The sequence below is a fragment of the Notamacropus eugenii genome, chromosome 2 (genome assembly GCF_028372415.1).
Source record: "Notamacropus eugenii isolate mMacEug1 chromosome 2, mMacEug1.pri_v2, whole genome shotgun sequence".
NCBI classification, from domain to species: Eukaryota; Metazoa; Chordata; class Mammalia; order Diprotodontia; family Macropodidae; genus Notamacropus; species Notamacropus eugenii.
Window position 1 is genome coordinate 270,243,082 of NC_092873.1, and position 18,499 is coordinate 270,261,580.

Sequence of the window (18,499 nt, forward strand, 5' to 3'; positions counted from 1 at the left end):
TCAAGGGAAGCCAGGTGAAATAATATGGATTGTTATACAAATTTCCTATGTCTCCTGGGAAAATTACCTGCTGTGTGTTCCCAAATTGTGGTCAATAGCATACTATGTCTTTAAACATTAATAGCTTAAAATTGCCCTAAGACTTTAGGGATACCTTATATAAAATAAACAGCAAAATGGACAGTTCTGTAGCTCTTTACAATTAGAAAGTACTCTCCAGATATATAACACCCCCCTTGGCCATTCCCAGAGGTGTATATCTTAAAGGATTCATGACTCCTGATTGGCTGAGAGAATACTGAGAATGATACGTTAAGGATGTATTTGAATGAGACACAGAAACAGACATGGGAGGGAGGACTTCCAGTGAAGTTGTTGGGAGCCTTTTGAATAGCCCCAAGGACCCCAGTTTACCATTCAGAAGGGAAGATGTAAGCCCCATGTCTCAGGTTTACAGCATCTCACTCTGTGTTCTCAGCCAATCAGAAGTCACATCTCCCACTATATACACAGCCCAAGGCTGATCTTCCAAGCACTGCCCAGTGGAGTGTTATATACGTTGTCTCTTAACCCTCACAATAGTTATGTGAATAAGGTAGTATAAGTATCATTGTCCCATTCTAGAGACAAGTTACGTGCAGAAGATTTAGAGATGTTGTGCCTGCTGACTTCATAGCTAATGTTTGTTCCTCCTGCCCCATACTGCCTCCCACAAAATGGATTATAAAATATAGATATTATAGGCTCACAGATTTAGCTCTGAAAGGACACTTAGCATGTCATCTGGTTCAAACTTCCTTTACTAGGTCAAGCAATGAGCATTTATTAAATGCCTACTGTGTGCCAGATGAGGAAACTGAGGCACAGACAGGTTAGATGACTTTGCCAAGGTCAGACATCTACTAAATGACAAAACTAGAACGCAGATGGACAACCTTTGATTCTGCATCTGGTGTTCTTTGCACTATAGCTTTTTGCTTATGCGAATACCTACACTCCTTTAGTCCAGAGTGAGAAACTCACTTTTTTCCATAAAAGATCATCCCATTTTGCTTCATTTACAGTTTATATCCAAATGAAAGATAAACGTAATAGTACATCATTGCATTGTTTCTTTAGTTTTTTATTCCTTTGCATCTCCTCTCCCCTTTCCCTTTCCTCAGTCCACCATCCTTTATTGAGCACCATATGCATGATGATCATTTATAGTAAGTACTGTGGAAGAAATGTGATAGAAATAAAAGCTGAATGCCCTGCATAATAATTCGCTCTCTGTGGTTTTATTTTACTGCCCTCCTCCCTTTCCATTGGGCACAGAATTTATCAGTTGATGTGAAAAGAGTAAGCAGAACTTAGTCAATAAACACTAAGTACCTACTGTGTGCCAGATGCTGTGCTAAGTGCTAGGAATATAAAAGGGCAAAAGACCCCCTTCCCTCAAGGGGCTCCCAATTTAATGGGTAAAGAGAACAAGTAAACATTCATACCAACAAGCTGTATTCAGGAAAAATGGGAAGCAATTAATAAAGGGAAGGCACTAGAATTCAGGGAGTGTGGGAAAGGCTTCCTGCAGAAAATGCAATTTTAATTGGGACTTAAAAGAAGCCAGGGGAGCCAATAGATGGAGCTGAGGAGGGAGAGCATTCCAGGTATGGGGGACAGCTGGAAAAAAATACCCAAAACTGAGAAACATGGAGTGTCTTGTTCATGGAACGTCAAGAAGGCTGTTGTCACAGGATCAAAGAGCACGTAGTAGGGAGGAAACTGGAAGAAGACTGGAAAGGTAGAAGGGGGCAGGTCGTGACAAAGGAATGAGCTGCCTTCTGAGAATTCAGTAACTTAAATTTCTTAAAACCTAAAAAATACTATACAGTTCTCCAGGAATTTTAAAAAGAATTTGCTAATAGCTTTTTCCTTAACAGGTGGCTGTGCTCATATCGATTTTTGTTCTCAGAGAGAGGATCCAGCTGACAGTAGACCTTTTCCAAGTAACGAGTAAAACCATCAGCAGTTCCCCCTTCCTGCTCCTCCAGCCACTTGGGACGTTTTTCATTCTCATCTTCTTCTGGGTGCTGTGGGTTGCCGTGCTGCTGAGTTTAGGAACTGCAGGTAAGTGACCAGGTATTTTTAGCATGCCTTCGTCTGGAGGTGGTCTTTATTTAGAGATGAGGGCTCTTTCTCTTGTAAGAGGAGGTGATAGCATGCCAAGGGGGAGCTGATGAAGGTGGAGTTGGGGAGTGTCAGGACTTTGCCATGGAAGAAGCATAGGAACGTGCTTTCTGCCTCCTGTACAATTGTGACTTTGTTTATTGGGTATTGTATGATCTGATTAGTATTAGATTTTGTGGGAAGTAATAACAAAGCTTTAAAAAAAAAGCATGGGGGCAGCTAAATGGTCCAGTGGATAGAGCACTGGCCCTGGAGTCAGGAGGACCTGAGTTCAAATCCAGCTTCAGACACTTAGCACTTACTGGTTGTGTGACTCTGCGCAAGTCACTTAACCCCAATTGCCTTGTATGTGTATATATGTATACATAAAAGCATGTATGTGTATATATACGTGTATACACGTGGCACACTTATGTACACACATGTGTGTATATTTACAAAACCAGCAACACAATAGCCATTGACCTGAAACACCTATAATAGCAATCATGTAATACAAATATATACATATGTATAATATGTATATTTAAAGAATTATTACATCATGACGATTCTGTAGGGACTCAAAGAATTCTGGAAATTAATATAATATTAAAAAAGATGATCTGCCTAGAAATAATACTATCAAATGTCTTTAAATTGAACCTTGACCCAAAGTGATAAACTAGCTGATAGGAAATTATTAGAGGGTGAGAGAGAAACCAGAATAACTGTGATAATAACTGTTATTATAAACACATAATGCATTAAGTTTTCAAAATCACTTTATACACATTATCTTATTTGATCCTCACAACAACCCTGGACGCTATTATTTCCTTGTTTTACAGGTGACAGAACTGAGGCTGAATGAGATAAGTGACTAACCTCAGATAACTCAATTAATAAGGGTCTGAGGCAGGCTTTGAACTGAGGCATTTGGGAAAGTCATTTTGTGGCTCAGACAACTCTCTAGGATTGTAAATTGAGGAAAGGTGCCAACCTACATTAATAGAGAGATTTTCCTCGCTGGGAGTTCCCTGCACTGGAGAAAACCCCTATTTGATATCTCACCCCCTGCCTTGCCCCCAGTTTAAAAAAACAAAAAGTAGGTGGCAGAAATTGAAAGCTGAGTGAGCATAGAAACTCAAGTCCATGAATCCCAAAAAGTTAAATCGATGCAGTATATCTAAGTTCACTTTTCTGTGCTTTGGTTTCCTTATCTGTGAAAGAAGCTACTGAACTTGTAGCCTCTCGCTTCTAAAGTCCATTCCAACTATAAACATATGATCCTATAAATGTGGTGAATAATCTGACATAGACTTCGTGTCTTGGCTGACTTTCTTTTGAACCAGGGCTTGGGGAGGGGAGCTCCTGAGTCATATATGATGTCTTAGCCAAAATAAATGAATCTGTCCGTACCTGTGTGTTGATTCATTTCCTATGCTCCACAAAGCACTAGCCCTGGAAACTGTAGAGATCAGGCTTAGAGAGAGGAAGTGGGGAACATGAATCTATTAGGTGCCTACTATGTGCCAGGCATTGTGCTAATAAGCACTCATTTCATTTGATTTGTAGAGAGGTGTCATTTCTCCCAGCACATATACAGTGCATCGATGTTAGGACAGTCCTCTTGCATCTCGTCTCTTTATCCATCACCCCTATTTAGCAACTGTATCCTTCCCAGCTGCCATGCTTATCTCCTCTTCCTACTTCTGTTCCATCCTCTCCCACATTCTGTGCCCTCGGGGTCAGACTCTCCTGACCTATTTCTTTTGGGGACCTATGATTTTATTAGTTCAGGGAACTCCTAATGAAGAAATTCTCTTTACTAATGCAAATCAGTACCAGCTATATAACGTGTCTCAGTGGCCTGGACTCAGGAAAACCTGAGTTCAAATCCAGCCTCAGACACTTAGTAGCTATGTGACCTTGGGCAGGTCACTTAACCTCTATTTGCCTTAATCCACTAGAGAAGGAAATAACAAACCACTCTAGTATCTTTGCCAAGAAAACCCCATGGACAGTATGGTCCATGGGAGATCATGAAGATTGAATTGAGTGGACAAGAACACCCCCACCAGCCATATAACTGGAAGTCTTAGAGAGTTGCCTGGAGCACTGAAAAGCAGTTAGGTGAGTTGCCCTAGGTCTCACAGCCAGCACATATCAGAGGTAACAATTAGCTGTGTGCAAAACTTGTACTAATGTGTTAGTGGGGAAAGGCCATAGATGTACAATGAGGAGAACAATTTTCATGGTGACCACAGCCACAGAAAGGAAAACAACCCAGAAAGACTCAATTCAGTGATAAATTGCATCTACAGAGGTCTGATGGCCTTCCTCTTGGAGAATAGGTAGTGTACTGTGGGTATGGCACGAGATTTACATTTTTAGACAGTCCTAATGGGTTATGTGACTACAAAGTATGAATGGTATATCCCCACTCTCTTGGTAGACTCTAAGTACAGCATGAGACATACATGTTCAGACATGGTCAGTTTAGTCAGTCAACAAACATTTAAGTGCTTACTGTGTGCCAGAAACAAAGGCAGAAAAGTAATCCTTCCCTTCAGGTAGCTCACCTTCTAGTAGGGGAGTCAACATGCAAAAAGAAAAAGTACATCCAAGATATTATAGTGTATAATCTCAGAGGTAAGGGGCCAGCAGGAAGGAGAGGCTGGAAGCAAGACTGAAAAGGGCCTTTGGCAGAAGGAGGGATTTGAAGGAAACCAGAAGGAGACTTGTGCCTTCCAGGTGTGGAAGATAACTAGAGCAAAGGACTTGGAAGGTGAAGTGTCATGAGAGAAAGGCAATAGAAGGGCTGGAGAGAGGTCCAGTGTAAGATGACTGTAAAGGAAAGAAGGGGCCAGGTCGTAAAGGGTTTTAAAAGTCAAAAAGAGAAGCTTACGTTTGATCCTCAATTTTTTTTTGTTCGATCTATGTTTTAGCAAAATTACTTTGACAACTAAGTTAGGGTGAGAAGAGACTTGAGGCAGGAAAATCAGCCTGCCATAAGGAAGGACTCAGGGTGGCATGAGTTGGGTAGGATGGAATGTTAGGTAGGGACTGCAAATTACAATTAAAAAGAGCATCAGTGAAATACTTTTTTTGCAAACAGAAGCCTATAGCAGCTTCTCAGAGCCCTCCCTCCAATGCCAAACATTAGGGTAACTTTGGGGGGCCACTTTATTATTATAATTTTTTAATAAATTACTTAATTTCTTATTTTAATTATTTATTGTTATTCATATATTAATAATAAATATTGTTTTATTTATCATATTATTATTTAATTAATAAATATTATTTATTATCATGCTTTTGATGTCTACTCTGATGCCTCTTTGTAGCTTGTAGCTGACTCTGGGATCTTCAAGACCAGGCCAGTAGAGTCCAAGCTGTAGCAGGTTCTACCAGTCAGGAAAGGCTTAAGGGGCATGGTCCCAGCAACAGCTTGAGACTAGCAAGATGATCTGTGCCACACACCAAGATCATCTGTTGTTCTCAGAAACCTTTTGGCCAAAGTGCCCAAGTGTCTACTTTTAGAGGCCTGACCAGAGGGCAGAAGCAGCCCTTCATAAGTGCACAAGTTGCTCAAGAATATGTATCTCTCATCACGTAACAAGGCATTCTTTAAAAGACGCTCAGGAAAAGTAACTAAAATGAGAGGCAAATATTTGCAACTTTTGAACCATATCAGTTGATTGAAAGAATTAATATTTGACATGCCTTAAATCCCCAAAGGGGAAATATGATAAGCATCAACATTGTTTGGGTGTTTGTTTCTTGAACAGATGGTTCATTGAGAAAGGGATGTTATCAGCCTACCACACAGGTAGTAAAATTCCATGAGGATTACAGCCATAGGTATAACTGATTTCTTGCCTGTCTCAGTGGATGTCTCTGTGCAACCAGCCACCATAGCACTCACCAGCTGAAATGGAAAAAGCAGGAAAAAAAAATTGCAGTAACCTCCGTAACCCAGCAGATGCTGTTGTTGTACTGAAAGGAACTGAGATGAACTTGGCCACATTCAGCTTCTGCCTTCCTCCTGCTGCCCACGTCACCAGTCTCTGGCAGCCTTTCCCTGACCCAGCGAGGAACTGGGCAGCTGCTGAGAGGTCCATTTCCATCTGTGTGGTGACTCAGAGGGATGAGCATGGCTGTCACCCTGAGCAGGAAAAGTTGTGAGAACTGTACACAAGGTACCCAGAATAAGCTCAGAAAGGAGACCCCAGGATGTGTTTACACAATGATAAGAATGCTGTAAATGGAAACTGCCCTGAAAAGCAGCTCGATTCAGATTAAACAAAATGAGAACATTGATCTCAGAGAATCCTCTCCTTTCAGGAAGAGAGATGAGAGACTATAGGAAGAGAATATTGCATATGATGGCACACTTGGTCATGGCATCAGTTTTGTTTAATTTTTTCTCTGTTAAAGGGGATGATTTTATCCCCTTTGTTAAAGGAGATGGTGGCATGTAATATCAGGAAATGACTATAGATAAAGAAAAAAAGGCATAGGATCCTAGATTAAGGACTGGAGGAAAACTTTGAGGTCATCAAGTCCAACCCTATCCCTGCCGCCATTTTGTAGATAAGGAAAGAAACAGAAGCCACAAGGAGAGGGTTAGTTGCTCGTTTGATCTCAGGTTCTCCTGACTCTAAGCCTGGTGCGCTATCCACTGTATCCACATGCATCCTTTAGAAATATCAAATTCAGTAAAACATATTTTTAAAAAGAAAGGAAGCAGGGCAGTCTGATGGGAAATGACAATAATAATAACTTTGTCATTTGATTGACCTCACCTCACAAATATGATTCGAGGATAAGATAAAGTAGTAGATCAATAAACATTATTTATTATCTACTACATGCCAGGAGGGGGTGCAGCTAGGTGGCACAGTGGATAGAGCACCAGGCCTAGAGTCAGGAAGACTCCTCTTCCTGAGTTGAGATGTAGGCCTCTGATACTTAGTAGCTGTATGACCCTGGGCAAGTCACTTAACCCTGTTTGCCTCAGTTTCCTCATCTGTAAAATAAGCTGGAGAAGGAAAGGGCAAACTCATTCAGTGTCTTTGCCAAAAAAACCCCTAAATGGGGTCACAAAGAGTCAGGCATGACGGAAAAACAGCTAAACAACAACATGCCCAGCATTGTGCTAAGCAAAGAAAGGTAAAAGATAGTCCCTGCCCTTCTGGAGCTCACAACATAATGGAAATGATGCTATACACGTTGTTCAATTGTTTCAGTCATGTCTGACTCTTCATGACCCCATTTGGGGTTTTCTTGGCAAAGATACTGGATGAGTTTGCCAGTTCATTTTACAGATGAGAAAACCAAGGCAAACAGGGTTAAGTGACTGGCTCAGAGTCATGTAGCTAGTAATTATGAAAATAAGCATATACAAACAAGCTATATACAAGATAAATATTGTGGCCATAAGGTGACATATTACCATTTTATTGGAAGTTATGTCTGTTGGCTAATAACTTGATACGTAAATCCTGGATTTAGGGTCTTTCCAAAATTCTCCTTGGTCTATCTGGCAGATTTGAAAACAGTCTAGCTAGTACCCCCATTCATTTAGTTAACCTCAAAAGTAGAGCACATTGCTATTTTTTATGTGTCAGTCAACAATGATAAATGCTTGTTGACTACTTTAAAAAGTTGAAAGATTCTTCGTAGCTATCTACCACATGCTCAGTGTTTTGGAAGATGTAGGTGGGGAGGAGCATAGAGCATCGTCTCTGCCTTCACAAAAATCACATGTCAGCATTGGAAGGAACTTCAAAACACATCAAGGCTCATAACTGAAAAGTAATCCTGTCTCTAACTCTTGTGCCAAGAAGTCATCCAGTTTTTGCTTGAAGACCTGCCGTGAAGGCCAGTTTGGTGGATTGATAACATCCCATGCTCAGTGAACCCATCTGTTCAAGAAACAAATACCCAACTTTAGATAACATGAGTAAGTTCTTTATGCCAAGCCTTTCTTTATGCCTTTCTGAGCCCCCACCCCCTTGCTCTTAGCTCTGCCCTCTGGACCCAGACACAAACCAGTCTTTAACACGTAGGTGTTTCAGGTACGGACAGAAGTCACGTCCTCCCACAAATTCTATCTTCTCTGAGCCAGATGGCCTCGGCTCCTTTAATCCTTATGTGCTGCAATCTCTAGCCTTGTCATTGTGCTCCAGAGCCTTGTCATTGTCCTCCAGATGTTTAGATGCTTAGAAGCAACTTGGGAAGGCCAGGGATACCTCTGGCAAACATAGGAGGTGTTGATCAAGTACCAAATTAAATGGTAGAAGGGAAGTGCACCGAAGTTGCAGTCAGGGGACCTGGGTTCCAGTCTCAACTCTGACATTTACTAGACCTTTCCTTGAAGACTACTGGAGGCGGAGGAAAACCCAACATTTCCCAAGACAGTTCATTTGGCTTTTTCGGACAGCTCTAATTATCAGTAAATTTTTCCTTAAACAAATCTAAATTTGCTTCTTTGTTACATCCAACCATGGCTTCTAGTTCTGCTGTCTCGAGCCCAGGGAAGCGAAGTGAATCCTTCTTCCTCATGATAGCCCTTCACATGCCTTGGTACCATGACAGGCTCCCTCTTCTCTCCACCCCCTCCCCATATCTCATTTCTATTCTTCTAGACTAGTGTCACCTAACTGATCACTTCATAGAGTGGATTGGTCCAGAGCAGATTTGCTGGAGATGACTAATCCCATCTGTTACTTCTGGCTGCCCAGAAGAGATCCTGGCCTGACATTTGCCTCTTTCATCTTCCTTGCCATCCCTGATGCACTCCATGTCTCGTCTCAAGATTTTGTACTGGCTGTCCCACAGCCCTGGAATGCCCCCTGTCTGCCTCTTAGAATCCTGACTTTCCAGGCTCAGCTGAAATACCACCTTCTAAAGGCAACCTTTCCCAGTCCCTGCCTGCTACTGGTACCTTCCCCTACCCTATATATATCTTGTATTTACCCATTAATGTACATGTTGGCTACCCCATTCAACTCCTTCAGGGCAAGTTTTGTTTCTGTTTTTTCTTTGTATCCTCAACCCTCCTAACACATACTGTGTTGTTCAGTTGTATCTTTGTCTTCTTGACCCCATATGGGGTTTTCTTGGCAAAGACACTGGAATGGTTTGTCATTTCCAGTAGATTAAGGCCAAACAGGTTGATTTTGCCCAGGGTTACACAACCAGTGAGTGTCTGAGGCCAGATTTGAACTCAGGTCTTCCAGACTCTAGACCCAGCACTTTATCCACTGAGCTATCTAGCTACCTTCAAGGCAAACAGAAGTTAAGTGACTTGCCCAAGGTCACACAACTAGTAAGCATCTGAGGCTAGATTTGAGTTTGGGTCTCACTGACTCCAGGGCTCCATGCACTAAGCCATCTAACTCCTGAATAAATGCTTATGGATTGATTGGTTTCCCACTTTCTATTGGCCATTGAGTCTAAGAGTTGGAAAACAAATTAGAAATCATCAAATTCAGAATTCCTATTTTATGGCTGAAGTGAAGGTCAGAGAGATTAAATAACCTGTCCAAGGCATTAATATAGCTAGTTAGTAGAAGACCTGGGACTCAAAGCTAGGTTTCCTGGCCCTCAGTCTAGTGTTTGTCTATTATAATCTCTCCCTGTCCCCTTCTTTTGTGTCCATTTGATCCTATGTGAGTCTTCAGAATTCTGGCCTCCTTTCAGACTTTCTTGATAAAGTAGCTGACCTTCTAATTTGACCAGCAGAGGGCTCTTGAATGCACAAGCACTGGTGTATAGGAGAGGACAGTTGAGTTATACATATGCCTACCTGCCAGCTCTTGGCTGTCCCAAACATTAGTTTCTAGACTTTCACAATGAAAGGCCAGCCAGAGGCTATAAGCATCACCCTAAAAGTGAACCAAAGTAAGGAAAAGTCACATGCCAGGGAAAGAGACCTGTGCCAAGGTTCACATGCAAATGGGGACAGACAGCAAACATGGTTCCTCCATGTGATGTGATGGAAGCAGGGCTGACCTTGGAGTTGTTATAAGTGAGGGTTCAGATCTTGCCTTGGAAACTTACAAGCTGTATCCGTTGGCTAACCACTTAGCCTTAGGGACCTTCAGTTTCCTCATCTCTAAAATGAAGGTATTAATGAAACTTAAGTAGAAATGCTGCCTGATTGCCTGCTCTTCCAGCCCTAAATCTGTGATCCTTTGTAACCCTGGGCAATCATTTAACCCCTCAGACCCCAATGTCCTCAGCTGTTAAATGTGAGGGTTGGCTACTTGGCCTTGAATGTCCCTTCCAGCTCTAAGTCTTTCATTATGTAAGCCTCACAGCACTTTGAAAACCTTGAAGACACAGATAAATGTCAGCTGTTGTTACTACTCAGATCTGTTTCTTCCTGAAACACTAAGAGCCCTACAGCCCAAGGAGACCTTCACTTCTCCCTTCTGATATCCAGCTTGCTGCCCCAAACAGTGACCCAGTGGTATGCTTGAGCATGGGTCATTCTACATGAACACATCAACAAAAGCAGCCAAGAGATGGGAGAGATAAAATCTTCACATTTTTCATTCACAGTTTCTTTCACATCTGAGGAAATCAGCATTTTTGTCATGTGGCAGCTAGTCTACTCTCTGGCCCTCTTGTTATTTTAAGCTTATTCCTAAGGGAAAAAAAACAGAACGTGATATGTTTCAGGGACGTTTGTGCTTCGTAGAGAAATAAATATAGGAAGATTCTCTGAAGCATAGCTGGATGTAATGTTGGGCCTGGAGTCATAAAGACCTGGGTTCAGAGCCCACCCTTCTGAAATGTAGCCATCCTAGAAAGCCTGCCCATTTATCAGTATCTTGATTAATACCCAGGTTGTCCATAGGCCAAAGCAGAGCTAGAATGATCAAAAGTGGAAGATTTCTGTCATCCAGTTTGGCTGGAACATTGAATAGAATGTTCACGAGAGGCCTGGTCACGAGGCTTGTTCATGAGAGCCCAAAAAACAAGATTCTGGCCTTTCCAAGACCAGGAAAGCTCTTTTGTTGTGCAGCATAATTCCCTTTCCCTGCTTCCTGTCTAATTAATGTAGGGCACTTTGGGGAAAGACTAAATTATATAGGGCAGTGCAGTGGATAGAGTGCCAGGTCTAGAGTCCAAAAGACTCCTCTCCCTAAATACAAATCTGACCTCAGACATCAAATCAGGCCTGTGTGACCCTGGGTGAGTCACTTAATTCCATTTGCAGAAGGAAATGGCAAACTACTTTAGGATCTTTGCCAAGAAGGTCCCAAATGGGGTCATGAAGGAGTAGGTACACAACTGAAAAACAACTGGATGAGAACAATTGAATTATATAAGGGTGAGTTGTGGCCACTGCAGAAAATGAGTGTCTTTTCACAGCTGTCTTCTATTAGGCTGTGAGCTCTTTGATAGCAGAGACTGGGTTTTTGCCTTTCTTTATGTACCTAATGCATAGCACAGTAGCTAAGACATATTAGATGCTTGTTGGCTGACTGTCCAGTTGTTCACCTTGCCATAAATGTAGACCTTAGTCCTTAGCTTACCTCAGTAAGTATTCTTGTTTTGTGCCATGGACCCCTTCTCAGGATGGTTTTTAAATGCATAAAATAAAACCCACAAGATTACCAGGGAAACTAATTATGATGAGATCCAGTACCCCTGTGTAAAGATGGGGGGTCCACAGGTGCTATACACTGCACATGTTTATGGCCTTATTCAATGTATCCATCAGTTTTTCCCCTCTAAAACATACTGGTATATGGGATAGATCTTTGAGAGAGAGAGATGCTGGATACAATTATAATGAAACTTATTAAATAAGCACAGCTGTCATAATATTATAAAAAAAATAAGTTCATAGGCCTCAGGTAAAGAACTCTTTTCTTAGTTGAAGCACCAGTTATATAGTAGGAAAGGCAAAGTGTTTCTTGGCTGAGACCTAGGAATACTCTACCTCCTCCACTCCAACTGCCGACCACTCTGGCTTCCTTTAAGTCCCAACTAAAATCCACCTCCTACAGGAAGTCTTCCTTAACCCTTCTTAACTCCAGTGCTTTCCCTCTTTTAATTATGTGCTATTTATCCTGTGTATGGCTTGCTTTGTATATGTTTTTTACATGATTTCTCCCTCATTCAGTTGTAAGCTCCACGATGGCAGAGACTGTCTTTTGCCTCTTTTTGTATCTCCAGCACTTAGTGTGGTGCTTGACATATAATAGGCATATAATCAATGTTTATTAAATTGAATTGCATTGAAATGATTTACCCAAGGTCATAAAAGTAGTAATTATGCATGAGAGGTAAGATTTGAACTCAGGTACCTAGATAGTACAATAGACAGAGCACTGGACCAAAAGTCAGGAATACTTGAGTTCAAACACAGCCTCAAACTCTCACTAGCTGTATGACCCAGGGCAGATAAGTGTTCCTTACCCTCTGTCTGCATTGAGTTTCCTCAAGTATAAAATAGAAGTCACAATAGCGTTATTGGGAAGATCAAATGAGAATTTTTAATGTCTGTAAAGTGCTTGGCACATAGTAGGCACTTCATAAACCCTTGTTCACTTTTCCTTCTGACTTCAGAGCCAGATTTTTTTCTAATATAATTCAGTAAACATTTATTAAGTGCCTACAACATGCTGGGCCTTGGAAATAAAAGTACAAAGAATGAAAAACTATCCTTGCACTCAGTGAGCATACTTTCTCAGAGGAGAATTTTGTGGGAATAAAATTAGTATAGCCCCCCCCAGTTGTTGTTATGAGAAAGCATTTTTTTTGTGGGGAGTGATAGTCAGGCTTAGGGTCACACAGCTAGTAAGTGTCAAGTGTCTGAGGCTGAATTTGAATTCAGGTCCTCCTGACTCTGGGGCATTTGCTCTATCTACTGCACCACCTAACCACCCCAAGAAAGCATTTTCTAAACTTGAAGCATTTGCTAATTATTCCCCTCCCTCCCTCTCAATATTTTTACATAAATCTTGCACGTACTTCTCTGTTACCATTCCGTGCCATTCCACACATACTCCAGGACAGCAGAAGATAATCTCTTTGCTTTCAGGGATTCTACTGTTTTTGTTTGTATTATGAGCAGCTAACACAGTGCCTAGCATATAGTAGGCACTTAATAATGCTCAGTGACTTAAGTGGTTACAAAAAAAATCCTTACTCTAGAATCAGAATTAACTTCAAATTCTGAAGACTTGAGTTCAAATCCTGCATCTTAACCTTTCTACTTGTTTACCATGGGCAAGACATTTTTTCTCCCTCGGTCTCAGGTAGATAAAGAGGTCAGGTCCTCTGAGTTCCCTCTCTATTGCAGATCCTATGAGTTTATGGCTGATTCCTACTCAGGAGTGTTGGTGATGAAAGAGTCTGTAGAGGGAGCTCTAAGGCTCTTTGGAATTCACTGGTTACACCCATTCCCTTTCCCCAAAATCCTATTTCAGGCTCTACTATTCTCCTCCATTTGTTGTAGGTATGCCTTGCTTTCAGCAATTGGTTTGCTCCTAAAAAGGTCAGTCATGTGTATGACTAACTTTTATAAATTGAATCCTACTTAAAAATCATTAGACCTTGAAATTTAAAAGAAGCCTGAGACAGATGCCTTTGCAAACTGAAAAATAAGAGATTTTCAGTTTACCTAGCACACAGTAGGTACTTAATACATATTTATAGATTGACTGAGGAAACTGAAGATCAGAGTAGTAAATGACTCACCCAAGGTCATCTGGCTACTAAGTAATGGTTCCCAAAACTCAGACCCAACTAGGGGAAAGCCTACTTAAGTTCATCAACTCATGGTAACTGCTAAGTTAGGGTAGTTACTTTAGCAAACTAAAAATGTTTATTGAAATGTGCTTGAAAGTTTAGCCATAATTTTTCATTATGCAGGTTCTAGAGTGTGTTGGGTGTTTCAGCCATAATGATTCCCCAAACCCCATATTGTTCACGCATGCACACATACAATGTGCTTCTTCTCTTAAACAAATGTTTCTTGACCGTCCCAAAAGTTAACTCAACCCAGATCAAGAAGCACTTGTTAAATGCCTGATATGTGCTGGGTACATGGAGAGTATTCTGGACTTAGAGTCAGGAACACTTGTGTTCACATCCCACCTCTGACACTTATTAACTATAGGGCCAAGGGGAAAAACATGTAATGGACTCTCACCTCAGACACTTACTAGCACTATGGCCAAGAGAAAAAACATGTAGGGGGTTCTCACCTCAGTACAAATTGAATTGTATTGAAATGATTTACCCAAGGTCATAAAAGTAGTAATTATGCATGAGAGGCAAGATTTGAACTCAGGTATCTAGGTAGTACAATGGACAGAGCACTGGACCAAAAGTCAGCAAGACTTGAGTTCAAACACAGCCTCAGACACCTACTTGCTGTATGGCCAAGGAGGAAAATATAATAGGTTCCAAAAGTCTGTACTTTGTAGGGAAAGGAATGTTAACATGCATCTCAAGGAAACAGCCAGGACATCCAGTGGTGTGGAGTAGTGGAGAGAGTGCTGGAGCCAGAAAGGCCTAGGTTGAAATCTTGACTCAGACATTTAATGCTCTGTGGCATGTCACAGGCAGTTCTTTAGAACTTCTTAGGGTTACAAGCTTCCTTGATAAAAGGAGTTCCCACATTGGGATTTCCCTATCCTGATCATCTTGTGCAAAGCAATGGAGATTCAAAGACAAAAACAGTCCCTACCCTCAAGAAGTTTACTTCCTACTTGAGGTCTTAACTGATTGCTAAAGAATAATCCATGAATTATAAGCAGACATGAAGAAGACCTGTTGTCCTCATGAGCCATTTTGGCAGTGCTTGACATAGGACAAGGTTGGTTGAAACGTCATTTCTTTGACCCTGCAGGTACCACCGAGGTGACAACAGGGGGACACGTGGAATATAAGCTTCTTTCTGGCATTCGATATATGTGGTGGTACCATTTAGTTGGCCTTATCTGGACTAGCGAATTTATCCTGGCCTGCCAACAAATGATCATAGCTGGGGCAGTGGTCACCTGCTATTTCAACCGGTAGGTATGGTTTCTCTTCTATTCTCTCAGTAAGGCATCTGGATGTCTCATGATGAAATCTCAGAAGAGATCTTTTGGAATTGTGGGATAGCACCAAGTTCAGTAGAGTTATGGGACATAACGGTTTTAAAAATGCTTTGCTTTGGAGTCTCATGACAACCATGTGAAGTAATGCTTCCAATGTTATTGTCCCCATTTTATGGAGGAGGCAGCCAAGGTTCAGAAACTGACCTAAAGTCATCCAGTTCAATAATCCAGTGAACATTTATTAAGTGCCTACTCTCAAAAAGGGACAATGACGTGTACACAGTGAAAATAAAATAACATGAGGAAAAAGAGAGTGCTGTATTTGTATCTTCAGTGCTTAACAGTGCTTGACACATAGTAGAAACTTAATGCTCATTTATTGATTAAAATAAGATGTCATGTTTGTTTTTAGATACGTCTCAAGCTCCATCTGGGTAGCTGACAAGTCAGACTAATAATATATTGGTTTTCTCTCTCTGGTGTCTTTTTAACTTTCTTATCTTGAAATATACAAGGAATCACCATCATAATATTATTAATAATGATAATTTTGGCTCACCAAAAACCAATTTTATGGCCATTTTTCACTTTTATGTTCCATAACAAGCACTTTTTAAGCCTCTGCCTTGCTAGCTGAAGGTTATATCTCAAGACAATTAAAACACTTGAGAGTGGGGGGGCCTTGATGTAAGAATCATACATCATGATTCATTTCCTCAGCCATCTTTTAGTCAAACAATTCAGGCTCTTAAGTGGTTTTTCTCTTTGACCTTGGCAGAGCCCTGCCTCTTCTTTTTCGGTTTGATGTTTCAAGGCCCATTCTTATCTCATGGTTTCAGGACTGGAGACTGTCCCTGCCTGTGTGTGGAGAGGCAGATTGTACCCAACCCAAGGATTTAATACTGTCAAAGCATATTCATCAGTGTCATTCACGTCATACAAGTTCCAAGAGTCTAAACAAACCAGGACATAGAGTCCCGTGTTAAACTCAACCAGTCACATTGGCTTTTGTTTTTTTAATCCTTAGCTTGGGAAGGGTTCAACTGAGAGCCACATGGATGATGAAAGGCCTGGGAAATAAAATTTCCAGGAGAGATGAAAGAAACTGGGATTATTCAGCCTAGGGAGGAGAAGCTTGAGGAATGACTTCATCGTGGTCTTTGTATGAAGAATGGCAGCCAGCTGTCCTGGCTCTGCTGAGCACCAAATATGAGGAAATGTGTTTTAACCTAAGCCCCTCATGGCATAGCTTAAATTTGGGAACAGTTTCTTGACAGTTCAAACAGCTAGTGCATTACCAAGAGAAGTTGTAAAATTTTCTCTTATAGCATTCTTTCACAACTGGAGAGACACCCATTCATGAGGTGGGGGAAATGGAGCTAATTTAAGTTTGGACTGACTTAAAGCCAGAGGGATAGACTGGATAACTTCCCCAGGGCTTTCCAAACCCAAAATGGATATTCATTCATCTATTTAATAGGCATTTAGTAAATGTCTGTTATGTCAGAATCTGTGAGTAGAGCTGGGGAAACAGAGACAAAAAGGGAAATAGTGGTCTTTGCCCTGAGAGAGCTTCCTTTCCACTTGGGGGAAACCTGCATACTTAAGTAAACATTACTGAAGTAAAAGGAGCATAATATAGAGGAAAGAGTGATGAACTTGCCCAGGGAAGTCCTTGGTTCAAATCCTGGTTATAGCATTCACTAACTGGGTGGCCACGGCCAAGTCCCTGAGTCTTATTCTTCTCAGCCATCTGTAAAATGGGGATAATCATACCTGGAAACCCTTCCTCACAGGGTTGTTGTGAGACTCAAATGTCCTAACACCTGCAGTTACCATGGAAACATTAAAGCAGTGTATAAATAATTCCTGTTGTCATAATTATTCTCTCTGGAACAACTATGGAGCTCTTAGTCAGTACAGTTTTGACAATATATTGGTTGAAGGAACCTCCTCCAAAGTACCCCAGTTATCCAAGTGACTGTTATTAATAACTCACATTCTATTGGCAGTATCAAGTAGTGGACAGAGGACTGGTCATGGGCTCAGGAAGACCTGGGTTTGAATCTTACCTCTGATATATATACCCACCTATAACTGTTGACTCTGGGCAAGTTATTTAACATCCCAGCACTGTAGGTACTTCTCTGAGTTTATAAGGTAAAGACATTGTCATTCTGCATCGTTGGAGTAAATTTCCACACCATATGGATAAAACTTAGGTCCATGCCAGACCTACTTGAGATTATATATCACTCTAAAGTTTATAGAGTAGTTTCCTTATCACAACCCTGTTGGGTTGCAGATATTATCATCCCCATATTACAGATGGGAAAACAGAGACACAGAGAGACTAAGGGACTTCTTCATTGCTGCATACCTAATATCTCACGTCAAGTGAGATGAACATTTGTAAAATGCTTTGCAAGTCTTAAAGCTGAAAACCTGTCCTGTAGATTCGAACAATCAATAAACATTTATTAAGCATCTGCTACATAAATGCTAGCCATAATAACAATGCTGTTATTGTCATTCTCCCTTGTAAGTTTCAGAACCAGGATATGTGTCTATTTATATGATTTTTTTTCAAATGTCTCGAAGCAAATGTATAACTATAAAATGAGAAAGCCAATCTTGTCTTCTGCTTTAGGTTAGATTAGGTCCACTCTAGACCAGTAACTTGCTTCTTGATCTTTAAGAATCACTTATTTGGTCCTGTGATCTAGCTAGCCAGAACTGATTACTTTAATACTCAGATGGATATGGGATCTCATCAGTGTTTATGGTCCCTCCCATGTTGTATATTTTTCCCTAGCCATTCATGCCCATCTTCTGTGACTCTGTCTGTGTCCTTCCATAAGTCAGCCACAGGTAGCCCAACAAACATGTCAGAGATTTCCTCACTCTAATATTTTCATGTCTCCTGATCTGGCAAGGGTGCCAACAGAGAACAGGGCTATGCGTTGGTTGTTCCTCATGTTTTCTGGAACCAACATGTTTTCTTTTTTTGATCATTTATTTCTTCGATGACATCCTTTATCCTGGTTCGACTTTAAAGTTCTTCATTCATTAGGAGCTCGTATCTACCGTGTGACCATCTACTACTCTAAATGAGATTTATTTTTAATTTTTTGCTATCATGTTCTGTGATTGCACAAAACAATACTAGTGTGATATTGGTATTTACAAACTAGATCTTTATTTTTGAGAGAAATTTGGAGTCATTTAAGGAGCTTCGTAATTTTTCAAAGGCAATCCAATCCATTCTT

General features: G+C 40.9%; 1 protein-coding gene across 2 annotated transcripts in view; it reads left to right on the forward strand.

The window, feature by feature from the left end:
• SLC44A3 (solute carrier family 44 member 3) overlaps window positions 1-18,499 on the forward strand; it is a 99,847-nt gene that overhangs the window by 37,855 nt on the left and 43,493 nt on the right. For both annotated transcript variants that reach the window (XM_072644066.1, XM_072644067.1), the window contains exons 9-10: window positions 1,923-2,109; window positions 15,038-15,203. In XM_072644066.1, the coding sequence (XP_072500167.1) occupies window positions 1,923-2,109; window positions 15,038-15,203 (353 nt within the window). The remainder of the gene's footprint in view (window positions 1-1,922; window positions 2,110-15,037; window positions 15,204-18,499) is intronic.